General features: G+C 36.5%; 2 protein-coding genes across 2 annotated transcripts in view; one reads left to right on the forward strand and one right to left on the reverse strand.

The window, feature by feature from the left end:
- LRP6 (LDL receptor related protein 6) overlaps positions 1-19,707 on the reverse strand; it is a 161,594-nt gene that overhangs the window by 98,145 nt on the left and 43,742 nt on the right. The window lies entirely within an intron of this gene.
- LOC121480074 (bublin coiled-coil protein-like) lies at positions 7,348-7,624 on the forward strand. The gene is given in 3 exon segments (XM_041736364.1): positions 7,348-7,409; positions 7,442-7,554; positions 7,557-7,624. Coding segments are annotated over 3 exon segments (243 nt in total).

Below are 19,707 nucleotides of genomic sequence, written 5' to 3' on the forward strand. Positions count from 1 at the left end.
ATTAAAATCACAGTAACAAAAAAAATAAAAAATAAAAAAATAAATAAAATCACAGTAACAAAAAAATTAAAAAATAAAACCATAGTAACATACTAACTCCACTCACTAGAATGGCTAACATTTTAAAAAAAAGCCTAACAATACTAAGTGTTGGTGATGACAAGCAACTGGAACTTCCTTACAGCACTAGTATAATCACTTTGGAAAACAGTCTGGCAGTTCCTTATAAAGGTAAACGTATATTTAACTCTATTAATCAGCAATTTCACTTTTAGGGATTTATCCAAGAGAAATAAAAACATATCCACTCAACAACTGTACATGCAAGTTCACAGCTTTATTCATAACAGCTAAAAACTAGAAACAACACAAATATCCATTAATAGGATGATATACAAACTCTGGTATAATTGTAATACTACTTAGCAATACAAAAAAAGCAACTAATCTTATATTCAACAAGGATGAATTTTTAAAATCAAGATGAACAAAAGAAGCCAGACTCAAAAGAGTACCTACTTCATGACTCTATTATATGAAGTTCTAGATTCAGCAAAACTAATCTATAGTGATAGAAATCAGTAGTTACAAGGGTAGAAACAGAGGTTGACTTAAAAGAGGCTAAGCTTTCTGGAGTGAGATGATGGAGTAATAGTAGATATACATTTATCAAAACATCAAACTATAAAATATAATAAAATGCATTTTCTGCATATAAATTATGTATCAATAAAGTTGCCTACAACACAAACAAGAAACAAGAAACTATAATTAAAAGCTAATTCAAAATTATCTTCTTTTCTGTAGAAGCCTTCCCTAGCTTGCCCAGAGGTACTCCCTTCTGGGTGCTCCTGAAGCATGTTTCACTGTGCTACAGAACTTATCACACTTTGTATATAAATTATGAAGAACTCATATGGACTGAAGATAAGCAATTTGTATACTATCAAGATGGATACAGCAATAAGTGGTGGTGTCTACTTTGTATAATATAATTTAGGTAGGTCTCACAACTGTCATTAACCTAAGTAAGCATAAAACTTATAAGTAAGAATTTGGTATCTAGTTCATTGTGAAATAAAAAGTTAATTAGCTCAACAAGAATTTTAGGAACAAAATTATTTACATGCCACTGTTTATCAAAGCTAATAAACAACTCTCACATTATTTAATAGTTAAAAATAGGTCACGTTACTTCAAGGATAAAGGCTTCAAATACAACAAGGGATACGGAGACATTTGTCAAGATGAGAATCTGAAAAAAATATAGAATTTGGAGGCACCTGGGTGGCTCCATGGTGGAGCGTCTGCCTTTGGCTCAGGTTGTGATCCCAGGATCCTGGGACTGAGTCCCGCATCAAGCTCCCCACGAGGAGCCGACTTTTCCCTCCGCCTATGTCTCTGCCTTTCTCTCTCTGTCGCTCATGAATAAATAAATAAAATCTTTAAAAAAAATTTTTAATCTAGAATTTTAAAGTGAATCTTGTGGATATTTTCATTTGTTCAAATATTTAAAATACAAAATAATAAATTTCATCTATAAATACTAAAATTTCCATGTTATTTGATTAACATTTAAATTAAAAATTCATTACAAATTTAATATAGGAAGGGAAAGAGACACAGAAAGAAAACACAAAAGTATTTTATAAATTGCCAAGATATTATTCAATTTCTAAAAAAAAAAATGTATTAAGCACCTATTAGGAGCCAAGCATCATCCTTGATATAATACACAAAAATAAGCAAGGCAAACAACTGCCCCTGTGAAACCTGATCTAGACAAGGAGTGATAAATGTAGCATGAGATGTATGAACACGGTGTTATGAGAGTGCGAGGAAGTGATACTCAGTCAAGCTAGTAAATGTTAAGAGTTGTCAATAAAAGCTTACCAGAGGAACAATCCTTTTATTTAGGGAGCTGCCAAAATGAGAAACAGCATTCTAGGAAGAAGATAAAGCATATGCAAAAGACATCAGAATTCATGACACATTCAAGACCAGCACAAAGATCAGCAGAGCTGCATCATATATCTGGCAAAAAAAGAAGTCCCACAGAAGAGACCGATCCTGCTGTGAAAAGAAGCCTGAAGTACATAACCTATAGGTAGTGAGAATGTACTTAAGACTGTAGGCAGAAAAGTAAGTTAAGTGGTTAAGATTATCCTGTTAATCACGGGTAATAACACAGGGTTTGACTAGAGGGGAAGAAATTAGAGAAAGAAAATTAAAGCACAAAACTTCTGATATATTCCAGATGAGAACTAATGAAGACAAATGCTGAAAGATGGATCGTAAGAGAAGAATCATTAATGAGAGAGTAGGATGGCTCTTGAGTTGGCAAATGTGAATGAGCCCATATTGGCGTCATTCAACAAAATATGGAATCTAAACAGAGTTTAAGGGGCAACATGGTGACTTCAAATAAAGATGAAATGAGTATCTTTATCTCATTGTTTTTCCTTCTATATCCAAAGAACCAGTCAATAGAGTAAAAGAAAAATTAGTGTAAAAGTTAAAGGAAAGTAGGATAGGAAAGGCAAATAAAGTTAAAAGGATGTTAATAGTTAAAAAAAAAAAAAGAAAGAAAGAAAGTTGTGGACTATAGTAACAAGGTAAAAGAAACTGCAATAAAAACCTGCATAAGAAACCAAACCAGCCCCCAGTAAGAGTCATGCCACATTTAAAGAACACATGACAGATATAAGGTGAAATTTTATAAACAGTGGAAAAAAATTCTGACTTTAATGAAAGTGAAAAGAAAAGATAGCAAGCAAAATTCATACATTCTTCCTCTTCCTATCCCTGAACCAGCAGTTCCATCTTACTTTGGTTAGGATACTGGGCTTTTAAGTGAAGAGGAGGTTGGAGAATTCAAGGTATCTGCTTCCTGATAGAACTACAAAGAAAAAAAGAACTGTGAAGAAGTCTGCTATAATTCCATGCTTCCTCTCTATTTATTTGTGTTGGTATTATATTTGAAATAATAAGTGATGATTAATAAGATAATGAAAGCATTTTAGTGGATTTGTTTTTAAAGAAAATGTACAGTAACCAGATGAAAAAGATTCTACTATTGCGGGACAAGAAAGAACATGGAGATGGCTATATTAAATAGAATCTTTGCTGTGACAATATCCATCATAAGGGAATTCTACATGTATAAACTAGCAATCCCGGAGACAGTTAGATTGCTAAGAATGATCCTTAAACGCCCACCCTAAGACTAATTTTTAAAAGCTGCTGGACCTAATACAGAGAATATATTTAATTCAGAAATAACACTGGTATAGTATACCACTACTAAAAGATAAAGCTTATAAGCCTGGGAATAAGTAACATACTAAATTAATTTGACTCCCTACTATTATCAAAGAAAACGCTAGCTATAGTACAAGCATACTGTGTTAGATCGCATTTTGCGGATACTATGCCTTTTACAAACTGAGGTTTGTGACAACACTGCATCAAGAACATCTATTGGAACCATTTTCCAACAGCATCTGCTCATTTCATGTTTGTCACATTTTAGCAATTCTCCCAGTATTTCAACTTCCCATCATTATTATATTTGTTACGGTGATCTATGATCAGTGATTATGACTGACTCAAAGTTCAAATGATGGTTAGCATTTTTTAGCAATAAAGTATTTTTTAAATTAAGGTATATACACGGTTGGTTTAAACATAACACTACTGCACACTTAATAGACTACAGGATAATGTAAATATTAACCTTATATGCACTGGGAAAACAAAAAGTTCACTTGACTCACTTCATTATGATACTCACTTTATTGCTGTGGTCTGGAACCCCCAATATCTCCAAGTTATGCACTTTCCCAAATTGCTGTTATCTACAATTCTCTTTCTGAACAAATCATAGGTTTTTTGAACTCCTCTAAGTATAATAAAGATGATTTATTAACTGTCTAGAATGTCTCTCTCCTCCTCCTATACTCTGATAAATATCCTGATTCTTCAGAAGAGTTCAAATGTCACCGTAACTTGAAGCATTTCATGACTCTCTCAAGCACACTCTTCTCTGTACATTTCAAACACATAGATTACTAAGTCTGTTTATACATTTCCCATCCCTCTGTATTCCAGGTTCCTGTTTTATATATTATTGTATCCTCTATCCTAAAACAATCTAATATAATGCCAAGTGTATTTACAGTCAGCATTCAAATGCTTAATAATGGTCTGCACTTACCTGCTCTTGGGCCATTCTGTTATTATTAGAGTATATCCTTTAAAAATAAAGGCAGAATTTTATTTTAATGAATATCATTATTCTTCTTCTATGCTCCAGTTACAAGCTGTTTTCTTGAATGTATAATGGCACGAGAGTCTGGCACATAGTGTTCCTACTTACTAAAAGCTATTACCCATTTCCATACCTTGTCTCCCCTGGAAAACGACTGCTTAGCTAGAAAACATCAACCTGAAATAACTCCCCAAATGGAATGGACTACTCTCTCCTTTGTTCCCCACTGTACAGATTTCTATAGCAATACTTAGAAAGCTTTACTGCAACAATATTTCCCTAAATTTAAACCTGGTTTATACCTAATAAATCTACATAATTAGTCTATTCTATACACGTTTTGCTATTAGGTCACCTCTGAGGATATACTAGGATATCCCACCACCCAAAGCTAAAAGCTATACATAGACAGGTTCACTGCCTTTTTTTAATGGTCTGGTGGAGAGAATTTATTTTTTCAAGATAAAATTATTTCGGTCATGCCTGTAATTACTGCCTGATATATTACAGGAATCTATAAATCAGTTTTTGAGGAAAATCCTTCCCTCACCATTAAATATTCCCTCAATTCACCTTTCAAGCTCATCTTACCTGCTTTTACTAAATTGCACTTTGTCCTGATACAGCAGGGACAAATGCCAAAGAAATCATTACTGCGGGCATTACAAGGGTGTTGCTCATTACATTATATAGCAGCTTTTTTATGAGGACTAACGGGAGTAGAAATCAGTTTCATTATCAGGAGTAAAGATGATTTCTCAGAGAATGACATCTACCTAAAGAACATTAATTCTTACAATTAGTATTTTCTTTTTTAGATTGGCTTAGATTTTTCCTCGGGCCCATTCCAGTTACAAAGTTTATAGTTCTCCTGTCTATTTCTTTTATATCTATACCATCATACCTCATTCACTCTTTTCAACACTAAAAAGGGGGGAAAATAGAAACAATATACAGGGGATCCCTGGGTGGCTCAGCGGTTTAGCCTTTGGCCCAGGGCGCAGTCCTGGAGTCCGGGGACCGAGTTCCACGTTGGGCTCCCGGCATGGGGCCTGCTTCTCCCTCCTCCTGTGTCTCTGCCTGCCTCTCTCTCTCTCTCTCTCTCTATCATAAATAAAATAAATCTTAAAAAAAAAACAATATGCAAATCATGGCAAAGATATCCACAGATCATATGATTATGCACTCACAAAATGTCTGCCATGGGTACCTGGCATTTTAGGAGGCCACCTAGTACCTAATCTACTTCCTATATTCCTAATCTTCCTATGTTTAAAGAAGCCTCTACTTCATGAGGCAGAGGCACTTCCTGAAACTAAAGAAACAGAAAGCACCAGATATTTACTTTCTAAATCTCCCCTGCAACTGGGACAGGGGCATAAGACTTGGGTTTTGCCTGTCAGACAAACCAAGAAAAAGAGAAAGTGGAGGCAGAAGAGAAAGAAGCAACAGCAGCAGCAGCAAGGACTACAAGCAATCCATGCTGGTAAGGTTGAGGGCAATAGCAAAGGCTAATTAAATTCAGTTTGAATTAATTCACCCTTTTTTAATCCAGTTTTGCAAGAAAGCACTAGAAGCAACTTTAGGAGTGTCTGTTGTCAAAAAAAAAAAAAAAAAAAAGGAGTGTCTGTTGTCTCGGGATCCCTGGGTGGCTCAGTGGTTTAGCGCCTGCCTTTGGCCCAGGGCATGATCCTGGAGTCCTGGAATCCAGTCCCACATCAGGCTCCCTGCATGGAGCCTGCTTCTCCCTCTGCCTGTATCTCTGCCTCTCTCTCTGTGTCTCTCATGAATAAATAAACAAATCTTTAAAAAACAAAACACTGTATTAAAAAAAATGCTCTTTCTGTTAAGAAACAGAGATTTCTTATTACTTAAAACTATGAACACTAACATGCACTTTTAGATCCAACACCACCCAAAAGCATCACTTTAAAGTTTAGACAGTCACTTCAACTCTTCTCCCAACAAAGCCTCATATGTTAGAACTCCTCTCATCCAAACATCTTACAAATGGCATGTTTCAAAAGTTTCACAGCTCTTCCCTCAATCTACTGGGACTCCTCTCATAAGGGCCAATGTCAACATTCATGAGAATGACTGGCAGAGAACTATCAGGCAAATTACATCCTGATCCTTCCATCTATATACTTCTTTAAAACATTATCTTGATGAAAACTGATATAAAGAGAACAATCTATGACAGACAGAAAAGCCAACTTAACATGAAAATTTGGTACTTGTCACCATAAACAATGAAACAATGAGGTGTAAAAGAAAGAAAACTCAACTAATCTGTCTGATTTATTCAGTTTTCTAACTTCAAAACCCAATAATCATCAATATATAATGACCACGACATAACCAGTCCTTGAATATTCAGAAACTAGAATTGTAAATATAATTAACAAGCAATGGTCTAAAAATCTGTTCCCCCCAAAATGCATATGCTGAAATCTCAACTCCCAATGTGATGGTATTAGGAATTCTGGGGATTTGGGATTCTGGAGTGATTAAGTCCTAAGAATAGAACCATCTGGAATAGGATGACTGCCCTTACTAAAAAGGCCCAGGAAAGTTCGCTGTCCCTTTCTACCTTGCGAAGTTTCAGTGAAAAACAATGTAGGAAGCAGGCCCTCAACAGACACCAAATCTGCCAACACCTTGATCTTGGGTTTTCCAACCTCCAGAACTGTGAGAAAGAAATTTTTATTGTTTATAAACCACCAGTAATAGTATTTCATTATAGAAGCCTGAATGGACTAATACAAGTTTTTCTTAGTACCATGTTTCTTGGGCTATGCTCCCCAGTCCATACACAAACACACCTGTAATAATACTACTAGTGGTGATGATCAGGATGTCGCCGCCAATTTTTAATTTTGGCAGCATTTAGCAATGACTTCAGAAACTCTTGAAAATATCAGGAACTTGGGCTCTTCCATCAGAGATTCTGATTAAAATAATCTGAGTTGGGACCCATGCATCTATATTATCTAAAAGTTCCTCGACCTTCCAACTAAGCACTAGCTGTTGGCACATTCCATCATATTGAGGTCCCCGTGACATCCAAACCTGCAATGTCGGGCCCCAACAGGGACCTGGGCATACTAGTGGAGGCAGGTGCAAAAGGCAAGGATGACTTGTCACCATAAACAATGAAACAATGAGAACTGTTTCAGAATATGCAGAATATGCTGCCATCAACTCCATGTTAGACCAGATCAACTCCTGTCTGGACCAACTGGAGGAGAATGACCACCTCCATGCCTGCCTCCAGGAGCTATTTGGCAGACATGCCTTAAGTTTCAGCAGTAGCTTAGCAAGGTCCCAGCAATACCAGTCCCTTGGCTCTGAGAGCCACCAACCACCCCAATCCTGCCTCCCTGGGCTAGACTCTGGCCTGGACACTCACCACCTGGCTTAGATACTTTCTTAAGGGCTGGCTTCCAGGTCCTCTGGTGGGTCTGCCTGCCTGGGCCACTTTTCTGGTACTCCCTTGGACCAGCCCTCACCACCTGGCATCCTCTCTTAGGGTCAGATGTGAGCCTGTGAACCACCCAGCTTGCCTGCCCAATCCCAGGGCGTCCACTCTGCTCAGGCCTTGAGTGTCCACATTAAACAGGTGGACAACAAAATAAATAAATATTTTTAATAAATTTTTTAAAAATAAATATTTTTTTAAAAATAAAGAAATAAAAGCTCCTCAAAGAATTCTAATTCATTTAGAGTTTAGAACCAGTGAAGAGGAATCTGAGTTTCTGAAGCATCTGTTTATCCATAGTACTCTGTTCTTTTACAGTGGTGTTAATATATTTAACTCACTAACCAGTTAGCCCTAAATATTAGTTAATAATTAGCTCTTAAATCTATGGAAGATCAAAGAAGGAACAAAGAACCAAATAAATTACTTTCCACACAACAGTTTTCCATATTTCCCTCAAAAGTTTTATAATTTGAGAAATGGGACTTTTAGACTTTACAGTTACTGCTTAAGTTGTACTAAGTATAAATATCCAAAGATATGTAAGGATGAAAATAGATTTTCAAATCTCTATTACAAATTTTCAAGCTTTTAGTATCCAATTCTTTACCTACAGAAATATTCAGTGGCAACCCTCAATGAAGGTTTAAGTTTACTTATTCACTGAATATGTTACAGACACCAGAGTCTCATATTACTTATAGGATATGAACAAATGAATATAGTAAATATCCTTTAAAAGCTTAAATTCTCAGTTTAGAACATGCTGCCAAAATGGTAAAAAAAAAAAGCATGGAAAATTACTTGTGATTTTCATAAAAATATATACAATTAGTAGTCACTTTGACATTGTATTACTTTGACACAGTGACTTGCATCTACTCTTAGCTATGCTAATTAGAGTGTGAAAAAGATCTCAAAACTGACATTTTAAAAAATAATTATAGGGACACCTGGGTGGCTCAGCAGTTGAGCATCTGCCTTTGGCTCAGGGTGTGATCCTGGAGTCCTGGGATTGAGTCCCACAGCGGGCTTGCTGCAATGAGCCTGCTTCTCTCTCTGCCTGTCTCTGCCTCTCTCTGTATCTCTCATGAATAAGTAAATAGAATCTTTTTTAAAAAATTATATTTTTTTTGTTTTGTCTTTCAAGTAAATCCAGTCAAATAGGAGATTAATAATTAAGAAGTCATCGTGTCTTTAACAAAACCACATTACTCAAAAAGCAATTAATAATTCTGAGATTACACCACAGAAAACTGGTATACTTCCAAGTGTTTAAGCACTCCTGAAGATAAAATCCATCATTTATTACTCTCTTTTTCAAATCCACATAAATCAAGCAGAGAAAGGTCTGCAATCTTAATCAGACACCCACAGTAGATAGACACATCCCAAAGCCAACCCACTCTTTGTGAAGATTGGGGGAGACGTTAAGACTCTTTGACAAAATCACTGACCCCATTTCTTTCTGACACTCCAAGCATCAGAGTGAAATACAATCTAGAAGATCTTCAGTCTTCTGACAATGGTGCTAATTTTAGAGCTACCTGGATACTATCTAGGGCCAAAAGGCAAGAATAAGTTACTTCCAATTTCAACCCAGAGTCAAGTCAAAGAAAAAACCTCATGGTAACCACAGAAAAAAGCAAAACAGAAATGGTTATTAATACTTACTTTTTAAACCATCAGAAAATATTTTAAATATGTTCATTTCACAAAGATTTAGTTTACAAAAGAACATAAAGCAATAGGTGAGATAGTAATTTGTTAATAAGTTCTATATAAATACTACTTAAAAAGCTGAAGAAGGGGGGATCCCTGGGTGGCGCAGTGGTTTGGCGCTTGCCTTTGGCCCAGGGCGCGATCTTGGAGACCCGGGATCGAATCCCACATCAGGCTCCCGGTGCATGGAGCCTGCTTCTCCCTCTGCCTATGTCTCTGCCTCTCTCTCTCTCTCTCTCTGTGTGACTATCATAAATAAATAAAAATTAAAAAAAAAAAAATTTTTAAAAAAAGCTGAAGAAGGGCAGCCTGGGTGGCTCAGTGGTTTAGCGCCACCTTCAGCCCAGGGCGTGATCCTGGAGAGTCCCATGTCAGGCTCCCTGCAGAGAGCCTGCTTCTCCCTCTGCCTGTGTTTCTGCCTGTCTGTCTGTCTGTCTGTCTCTCTCTCTCCCCCCCCCCGTGTGTGTCTCATGAATAAATAAATAAAATCTTTAAAAAAAAAAAAGCTGAAGAGGATTGTTTCAGTAGGCACGCGTTAATCTATCAGAGGAGGAAAGCAGGTAGAAAAGAAAGACAAAATGATCTGAAAGTTATAGAATAAACCTTTTCCTTCAGATGAAATAACAAAAAGAAAATAGAATCAGGCTAGGAATTAATTCCTAATCCAGCTCTCAAAATTTATCAAATTGGAAATCTAGGATATATTTGTAAACTCATGGGCAGGGGGGGTTCTCTTTAGTCTCACCTTACTTTATATCCCCCAAAACAATTAAAGAATTAAATATGATGTATGGTGCAAGCAAGGAGGCAACTAGAATGTTCATTATATTATTCCTTTTATCTTTTTTGTATGTAATATAAGTTTATGACTGGTTTAAAATATACAAAAAACTAAGCCATATACAATGCCTCGGTGGCTCAATCAGTTAAGGGTCTGCCTTCGGCTCAGGTCATGATCCCACAGTCCTGGGACTGAGCTCCACATCAGGCTCCCTACTCAGGAAGGAGTTGGCTTGTCCCTCTACCTCTACTCCTCACCACTTGTGCTCTCTCTCTCAAATAAATAAATAAAATCTTTAAAAAATATACCTAAACCATAAAAATAAAGGACAGAAAGCAAGTTGAATATACCTAATCCTTCTCAGAAACAGTACAAAATATGAAATCATAAAGAAAAGAAATAGTAGATTAAATATTGGGGGAGGAGGACAAAAAGACTTATAAAATCTGTTTTTGTTCCCCAGAAACCTTCCAATTAAAGAGCACCTAAAAAATGACAGATAAAACTACAAAAGTATTTTAAATGTATTTCTGCACCCATAAAAATTAAAGGAAATATTCTGAGCACAGAAAGGAAAAATTGAGAAAAGTAATCTAGAGTTGAAGAAGAGATGGTCTCTATAACCTATACAAGGTAGCACCCTTAGATGAGAGAATACACTCAATGCCAGAAACCCCAACTTAAACACTCTCAGTGGGTAAGCTAAAAGGAAAACAAACACACACAGAAATGGCAGAAATATTTGACTATATGAAGAGATAATTAATGAACATGAAGATAATTCTGGATAATCTCTTTGGTGCTAAACATAAAGAGAAAGAAATAGATTCATGAAATAGGTTAAAAGAGTTCATAAAACAGACAAATGTCTAGAGTTCTAAAAACAAAATGATATAAAAGCAGTATTTTAGGAGACTTTTCAAGAACTGATGAAAGACATCAGTCCACAGAGTCAAGAAACCCAACAAATCCCAATTAGTATAATTTTTTTAAATCTAGATGATTTTTTTTTAAAAAAAGCTAGATGAATTTACTGAAACTGTAATCAGAGTAATGGTAATAATGGATCACTTCAACAACAAAGAAAGCCAACAGATACTAGAATAATACCATTAAAACATGGTAAGAGAAAATATCTGTTGATCTGCAATTGTATCCTACACAAAAAAATTAAAAACAAAGGCAAAATAAAGGTAGATTCAGACAAAGCCTGAGAGAGTCTGCCACCAACAGGACTTCACTAAAGGAAATTAAGATTTAAAAAATTAACCCAAACAGAAGTTCCTAAAATGCAAGATGGAATTGATCAATCTAAACTTTAAAAATAATGTCTTGGGATCCCTGGGTGGCGCAACGGTTTGGCACCTGCCTTTGGCCCAGGGTGCGATCCTGGAGACCCAGGATCGAATCCCACATCAGGCTCCCGGTGCATGGAGCCTGCTTCTCCCTCTGCCTATGTCTCTGCCTCTTTCTCTCTCTCTCTCTCTCTCTCTCTCTCTCTCTCTCTGTGACTATTATAAATAAATAAATTAGGGATCCCTGGGTGGCGCAGCAGTTTGGCACCTGCCTTTGGCTCAGGGATTGATCCTGGAGACCCGGGATCAAATCCCACGTCGGGCTCCTGGTGCATGGAGCCTGCTTCTCCCTCTGCCTATGTCTCTGCCTCTCTCTCTCTCTCTCTGTGTGACTATCATAAATAAATAAAAATTTTTAAAAATTAATTAATTAATTAATTAATTAAAGAAAATAAAAATAATGTCTTATGAGTAAGAAACAAGGAAGCAGAACTTAAACTGATAATAATGATAATATATAAGCCAGGAAGGTAATAAACAGAAGTAAAGCATACTAATAATTTCATAAGTATACATGTTAAAAATTCTCAGAATTTAAAATTTTTTCCAAAAATATAAAATTTTTTAAATTCTCAAAAAGACTGCAAATTTGTAGAGAGAAAAAGCTGACAAAATATAATCAATAAGAAAGAAGAGAAACGAAATGGGCAGAATAGAAAACTCAAAATAAGATGTCAGATGTGAATACAAATATATTAGTAATTACAATAAACATAAAGTGTAAAAGGACTGAGAAGCTTCTGCAGAAGACCTTTTTTTTTTTTTAAGGATTTGTTTATTTGAGAGAAAGAGAGAGAGCATGCACGCGAGCACACACAAACTGGGGGGTAGGGCAGAAGGAAAGGGAGAAGCCAACTCCCAGCTGAGCAGGGAGCCCAACATGGGGCTCAATCCCAGGATGCTGGGATCATGACCTGAGCCAAAGGCAGACGCTTAACCGAAATGAGTCACCTAAGTGCCCCTAGAACACATATTTTAATGATAGATTTAAAACTCAAACCAAAAACTCCAACTATATGCTACTTAAAAAAGAAACGCCTAGAAAATATAAAACACAGAAAGTAAAAAGATAGAACACTAAGAAGCAAAAACTTACCAGAAGAAAGCAGATATAGCAAGTGATATTTAACAAAATGAACTTTAGGGCAAAATACATTAGTAACAATAAAGTCACTAAATAATAGTATGAGGTACATCAGGAAGAAAGTTCCTTATCTACCTGTATTTCAAAACACAGCTTCAACACACATAAAGCAAGATAGGCATATCTATAAAAAGAAACTGTCAAATTAATTACCACATGAAAGATTTGTTAACACACTTCTCTCAGCAATAAATTAAAAATTATTTTAGGAATCAGAAGATTTCAACAGTATAAACAAGTTTGATTTCATGGACACATCTACAACACTGTACTCAAAAACCACAGAATATACAATCTTTTTAAACACACATTTTTATTTCTTTTTCTTGAAGATTTCTATACCCAAAGAGGGGTTTAAATTCACAACCCTGAGAGCAAGAGCCACACACAGTCCACTGACTGAGCCAGCCAGCTACCCACATGAAATATTTTTTAAATATAACCACACACTGGACCATAATGTATAGGACTAATATACATATGGCAGAGTAACTGTAACTAATTAACTTAGAAATAATAAGTAGGAAAAAATCTGTATCTGGCTGTCTGGAAATTAAGATTCACATTTCTAAAAAATAAAACAGTTCAGAGAAATCAATTATTATTTTATTACTAAACTTATTAAGATGCAAATAATGAAACTCTGAGGCACAGGTAAAAATAATAATAAATATGTTTAAACTACTAAAAGCTAAAAGGATGAAAAATAAAGAGCTAATCCAAAGAAAGTATAAGAAAAATAAAGGGAAAAGAAATCCCCACAGTATTAAAAAAAAAAAAAAAAGTATTACAGCAAAAAACATAGGAAAAACATGAGCTTACAAAACTGTATCAAGACAAGTTTTTAGAAACCTGAATAAGCTGTAACTATTAATAAAAAGTAAATTCATCTTACCATGGTAGGAGAAAAAGGGAGGATGATATAGCCCAGATATCTACTGGTAAATTCTCTAAAATTCTCACAGACCAAATAATTCTAATCTTAAAACATAATTATTGCAATGTACAAGAAAACACTCCAAAACAGCAGAATAAACAGCCTTCTCAAGTACATATAGAATATTCACAAGAATGTGGGCCATGCAACAAAGAACTGAAATCATATACAGTATGTTCTCTGGCACAAGAGAATTAGACCTGGGCAACCCGGGTGGCTCAGCAGTTTAGCACCGCCTTCTCCTTCAGCCCAGGGCGTGATCCTGGAGACGGGATCGAGGCCGGCATCCCGCTCCCTGCATGGAGCCTGCTTCTCTCTCTGCCTGTGTCTCTGCCTCTCTCTCTGTCTCTTTCTCTCATGAATAAATTATAAAATCTTTTTTAAAAAAAACAAGAGAATTAGACTAGTCTATATATGAGAAAGATATCTACAAAATCCTAAACATTTGGAAATTAACCAACATACTTCTAAACACATGTGTGCAATAAATGATTAATATTGCCCTAAAAGAGGTCTGGTCTTTGCCCCAAAGCCAGTAAGAGATAATCTCTAATCTAGGACTGTCTTCACTGATAATAGTGTCATTTGGTTTATCTGAGGTCATAAGCTACCTCAGATAGTCTAGGCTAACGATGTGATTTATAGTAGAGGCTTTGGGACACTCCATAGAAGCCCAACCTCTAGAGGGGCTAGAGACTAAAGTCAGCCAAGCAGAAAGTCAATATGTCTACATAGCCAAACTCTAATAAAACACACAAGTCTCAGGTGACTTCCCTGGTTGGCATTACTCTGCATGCTGTCACACATTACAGGAAAAGTAAGGGCTGTCCACACAAATACTCCACTGCGAGAAGACAGCTAGAAGCTCTGCACTTGGAACTTTCCTGGACCCTGTCCTGGGTACTCTTCCCCCAGCTGATTTTTATTTGTAATGGAATAAACCACAACTAAACAACTTTCAGTGAATTCTGAGAGTCCTAGTGACTTATTGAACCTAAAAGTTAGTCCTGTGGTCTCCCAATCTGCAACTGGTGTCAAAAGTAAAAGTGGTTTTATGGAGGGGAATATGAGCAAAATAGGTGAAAGGGATTAAGTATTATAAACTGACAGCTATAAATAAGTCACAGAGATTAAAAGTACAGTACAAAGAATATAATCAATAATACTGTAATAACTTTGTAAGTCGACAGATGGTAATAACTACACTCATCACTGTGAGCATTTCATAATGAGTATAATTGTTGAATCACTATGCTGTAACTTGAAATTAGTATCATATTTTATATTCACTATACTTCAATTTAAAAAATAAGATCTGTAGGCTAAATTTAAAAGCTTTAGAAAGAACTAAACTTTTTTTGAGAGACCAAGTGAGCACGAATGGGTGGAGGGACCAACAGGAGAGGGAGAGAGAATCTTAAGCTGGCTTCATGCCCAGTGCAGAGCTGGATGGGGGGCTCAATCTCACAACCCTGAGATCATGACCTGAGTGGAAATCGAGTCAGGCACAACCGACTGAGCCACCCAGGTGCCCCAAGAACTGTATTTTTTTTTTTTAAGAACTGTATTTTTAAATAATATAATTATAGAATATAATTTTTTAAATGTTCATGTCTAAAAAACCTAGACTAAAAAAAACAAAAGAAACAAAACAAAAAAACAAAAAAAACCTAGACTAGTTTATGTTTTACTAGCCATACCGTGACTTATATGCCAACCCAGATAGCGCCTAAGTTGGTGACTTTACTGAGGGATTAACCAGCCCTGAGAATGGGGGCCATCTGCCCCCCCCCCAAGCTGGGAAACACCACCCTCCATGTATAGAAGCAGCATATGGCAAGGCTCAGGTTCCACTGGATTTATACTTGAATCTTGCTTTGGGATCTCTAGAATGATGCTTGGAAACAACCTATAGGACTAATGAATATACTATATACTCTGAATTCTGCAAGGTGGCTGTAAATAATAAAGCTTATTTGACAGTGTTTAAAACACACACACAAGATACCACTGCATACATCTAAGAATGACTTAAAGGAAACTGTCAAATACTGGTGAGGATGTAAAGCAACTAAACTCTCAGACACTGCCAGTGGGAATAAAAAATGGTATAGCCACTTTGGCAAAATTTCAGTTTCTCATAAAGTTAATTATAATTACCACAGAACCCAGTAATCTGACTCTAAGGTATTTACCCAAGAGTAATGAAAGAGAAATAAAAACTTACGTTCACACAAAAACCTGCATACAAATAGTTATAGCAGCTCTATTTGTAATTGCCAAAACTGGAAATAACCCAAATGTTCTTGAACTAATTAATGGATCAACAAGCTGTAATACATTTATACAACGGAACATTACTCAGCCACAACAAAACTACTGATACATACAACAACACAGATAAACCTTAAATGCATTATGCTGAGTCAAAGAACCCATTCTCAAAAGGCTATACATATTGTATTACTCCATTCATATGACATTCTGGAAAACTATAGTAATAGAAAACAACTCGGTAACTGCAAGGAGCTGAGATCAGGGGCAAGAAGGTAAGTATAATAAAAGATAAGGAAATTTTGGGGGGTGATGGAACAGTTCTGTATCTCAATCACAGTGCTGATATCAACAGAGTCTCTGACTAAACTCTAGCCAGGCTCCATTGAGTCCTTTCTCAGCTAGACCTCAACTTTGGCCCTCAAAGACTTGAACAAAATACCAACATAGTTTCTAACAGCTCAAGGCTGCATCACTAAGATGACCCTAGTCCCTCACAAAATGCCTGCCTGAGAAATTAACTGCTGCCGAAAGAATTTACTGTTTGTTCCAGCCAACACCTGAACATAGGGCCCCTGTCTGCCAGTCTCTGTGGGAGGATAGGAGCCTTGGAAAAGTGCCAGTTAGCCAACCCAGATGGTTTCACATAGACCAATTTCCCCTTCCAGCTTTTTGTAATTTATCACTCCCCTGACTCTACTGGACCCGCACCCCCTTCTCCCTCCTCCCTCATTCTCCCTTTAAAATACCAAGCTACTCGTATACAAATCAAAGTAGAGTTCCATTTATGCGGCCCTCTTTTCCATGTTGCAATAATATATTGATGATTAAAATCCGTCCTTACTGTTTTAACTAGGGTCCAGTTTTTTTTAATCTTTGACAATACATAATTGTATGCATTTCTCAGAATTCATAGTATCATACACTTAAAAGGGTAAATTTCATTGTATGTAAAAGTATACCTCAATTAAACTAAGGAAAAAAAAAAGTGATAAGCTCCTGAACCATCAGTGAGGATTCACCTCATTAATATGTCAAAGAAAAATCATATGGTCATCTGAAATGCAGAAAAATCACAACAAACACCAATTCTAGAATTTTTGCTTGTATCAACAACTAAATGTGTACATCCTTTCTCTAAAGCAAAAAAGGCAAACTATGGTTAGGGGTTCAAATCCAACTCAAGTGCCTTGCTTTTTGTATGACCCAAAGTGCTAATAATGGTTATTATTTTTAAAGGGCTTTTTTTTTATGGTTATAATATTTTTAAAGGGCTGTAAAAAAAAAAAAAAGGAAAAAAGAACATCCAACAGAGATCATATACGGTCCACAAAGACTAAAATATTTACAATCTGGACCTTTCTAGAAAATTTTTGCCCACCCCTTGCTACCCAAAATGTGGACCATACACAACTGCCTCAGCAAATCTCAAGCTCTACCCAGAACTACTAAATGAGAATCTACATTGTAACAAGAGAGTAAAAATATTATTTCCATATAAATATGTCTCTGTAACATCAGAAAACACAGTAAACACATAATAATAGAAGTAGTATACACAACTCTAGAAAACACTAAGCAGTATTTCTAGGATTAATTAATCTACATTAATTCGGGAAAAGTATCAATTAAATCCTAATGATACTGTGACTATATTTTCTGAACCCAAAATTGTAGCTGGCACAGTCCAACACCAAGAAAAAGTATTTTAAATCATTCTCCCAGAAAATGTGGTAAGCATTCATGCCATTAGCTATGCATAATAAAAATTACAAAGATGCTCCAAGGTTTTTAAGAAATATTTCCCTAATTATTTCATTCATGCTCCTCATTTCATCAAAAGAAAAAGTAACACTTGAATTTTCCCAAGCCCTTACATGGCATGCTACAGTCATTTATTTCAGCCTCCCACAATGACTTGAAAATGCCACTCTGGGCAGCCCGGGTGGCTTAGCACCGCCTTCAGCCCAGGGCCTGATCCTGGAGACCCGGGATCGAGTCCCATGTCAGGCTCCCTGCTTAGAGCCTGCTTCTCCCTCTGCCTCTCTCTCACTCTCTCTAATAAATAAATAAATAAATCTAAAAAAAAATGCCATTCTACAAGTCTTGTCACAGCTGTTTAATTGACAATTAGGTACAAGTATTACCGACATTGAAATTCTGTTACTGTTTTGGGAATAAAAGAGAAGAAAGCAGCATACCACATAAATTTAACAGTAATTTAAAGAAAATCACAAATACTGCAAAATATAATCATTAATCTATGATCAAGAGTTATATATTTGTATTAATGCAAATCTCCCTCATACCAGAAGTCATTCAACAATATGATTGGTAATACACAGGTTTGGACTTAAGATTTTCCCAGGGCAGCCCAGGTGGCTCAGTGGATTAGTGCTGCCTTCAGCCCACGGCCTGATCCTGGAGACCCAGGATTGAGTCCCATGTCGGGCTCCCTGCATGGAGCCTGCTTCTCCCTCTGCCTGTGTGTCTCTGCCTCTCTCTCTCTGTCTCTCTCATGAATAAATAAAACCTTTAAAAAATAATAAAATAAAATAAAATGTATACTGTATATTAAGCTGAGTATGAACCTATACTCATGTCTTCGAACCTATACTCATGTCTTCAAACCTAACCCACCACCACAAGTATCATTCTAGCTTCTTCCCATTGTTTATCTGTAACTCCCCACTCTAACATTAAGAAACCTGGTTCACCAGTGTTGGTGGGAATGTGAACTGGTACAGCCACTCTGGAAAACTGTGTGGAGGTTCCTCAAAGAGTTAAAAATAGATCTGCCCTACAACCCAGCAATTGCACTGCTGGGGATTTACCCCAAAGATACAGATGCAGTGAAACGCTGGGACACCTGCACCCCGATGTTTATAGCAGCAATGTCCACAATAGCCAAACTGTGGAAGGAGCCTTGGTGTCCATCAAAAGATGAATGGATAGAGAAGACGTGGTCTATGTATACAATGGAATATTACTCAGCCATTAGAAATGACAAATACCCACCATCTGCTTCGACGTGGATGGAACTGGAGGGTATTATGCTGAGTGAAAAAGGTCAATCGGAGAAGGACAAACATCATATGGTCTCATTCATTTGGGGAATATAAAAAATAGTGAAAGGGAATAAAGGGGAAAGGAGAGAAAATGAGTGGGAAATATCAGAGAGGAGAACATGAGAGACCCCTAACTCTGGGAAACGAACAAGGGGTGGTGGAAAGGGAGGTGGGCAGGGGGTTGGGGTGACTGGGTGATGGGCACTGAGGGGGGGCACTTGATGGATGAGCACTGGGTGTTATGCTATATGTTGGCAAATTGAACTCCAATAAAGAAATTTAAAAAATAAAATAAATAAAAATAAAAAAAGAAACCTGGTTCCCACCACACACCACTTTACTTAGTTGTTTAATTCTAATATGCAATCAGATTGATTCAATGTACCTCTATGGGAAACAACATTGACAACTAGAGTACACTGCTTAGGTGCAGTTCCTTTTGTCTTTAGTCTTACAGGTTGCATGCATTTCCAAAGTTATTTAGGTCAGCACCCTTCCTCCCAAACTCTATCCAGTGAGATTCTTTCATAATTTCTAAGAGAATTAGACTCTTCTGTCTCAATCTGCAACATATCCTGGGACCCTCCAACCTCCTAAATGAATTTTTAAACTTTGCATACATTAAGGTTCACTTTCTGAAGTAAAGATCTATGGGTTTTGAAAAGTGTACAGTGT

The sequence above is a fragment of the Vulpes lagopus genome, chromosome 21 (genome assembly GCF_018345385.1).
Source record: "Vulpes lagopus strain Blue_001 chromosome 21, ASM1834538v1, whole genome shotgun sequence".
Taxonomy (NCBI): Eukaryota; Metazoa; Chordata; class Mammalia; order Carnivora; family Canidae; genus Vulpes; species Vulpes lagopus.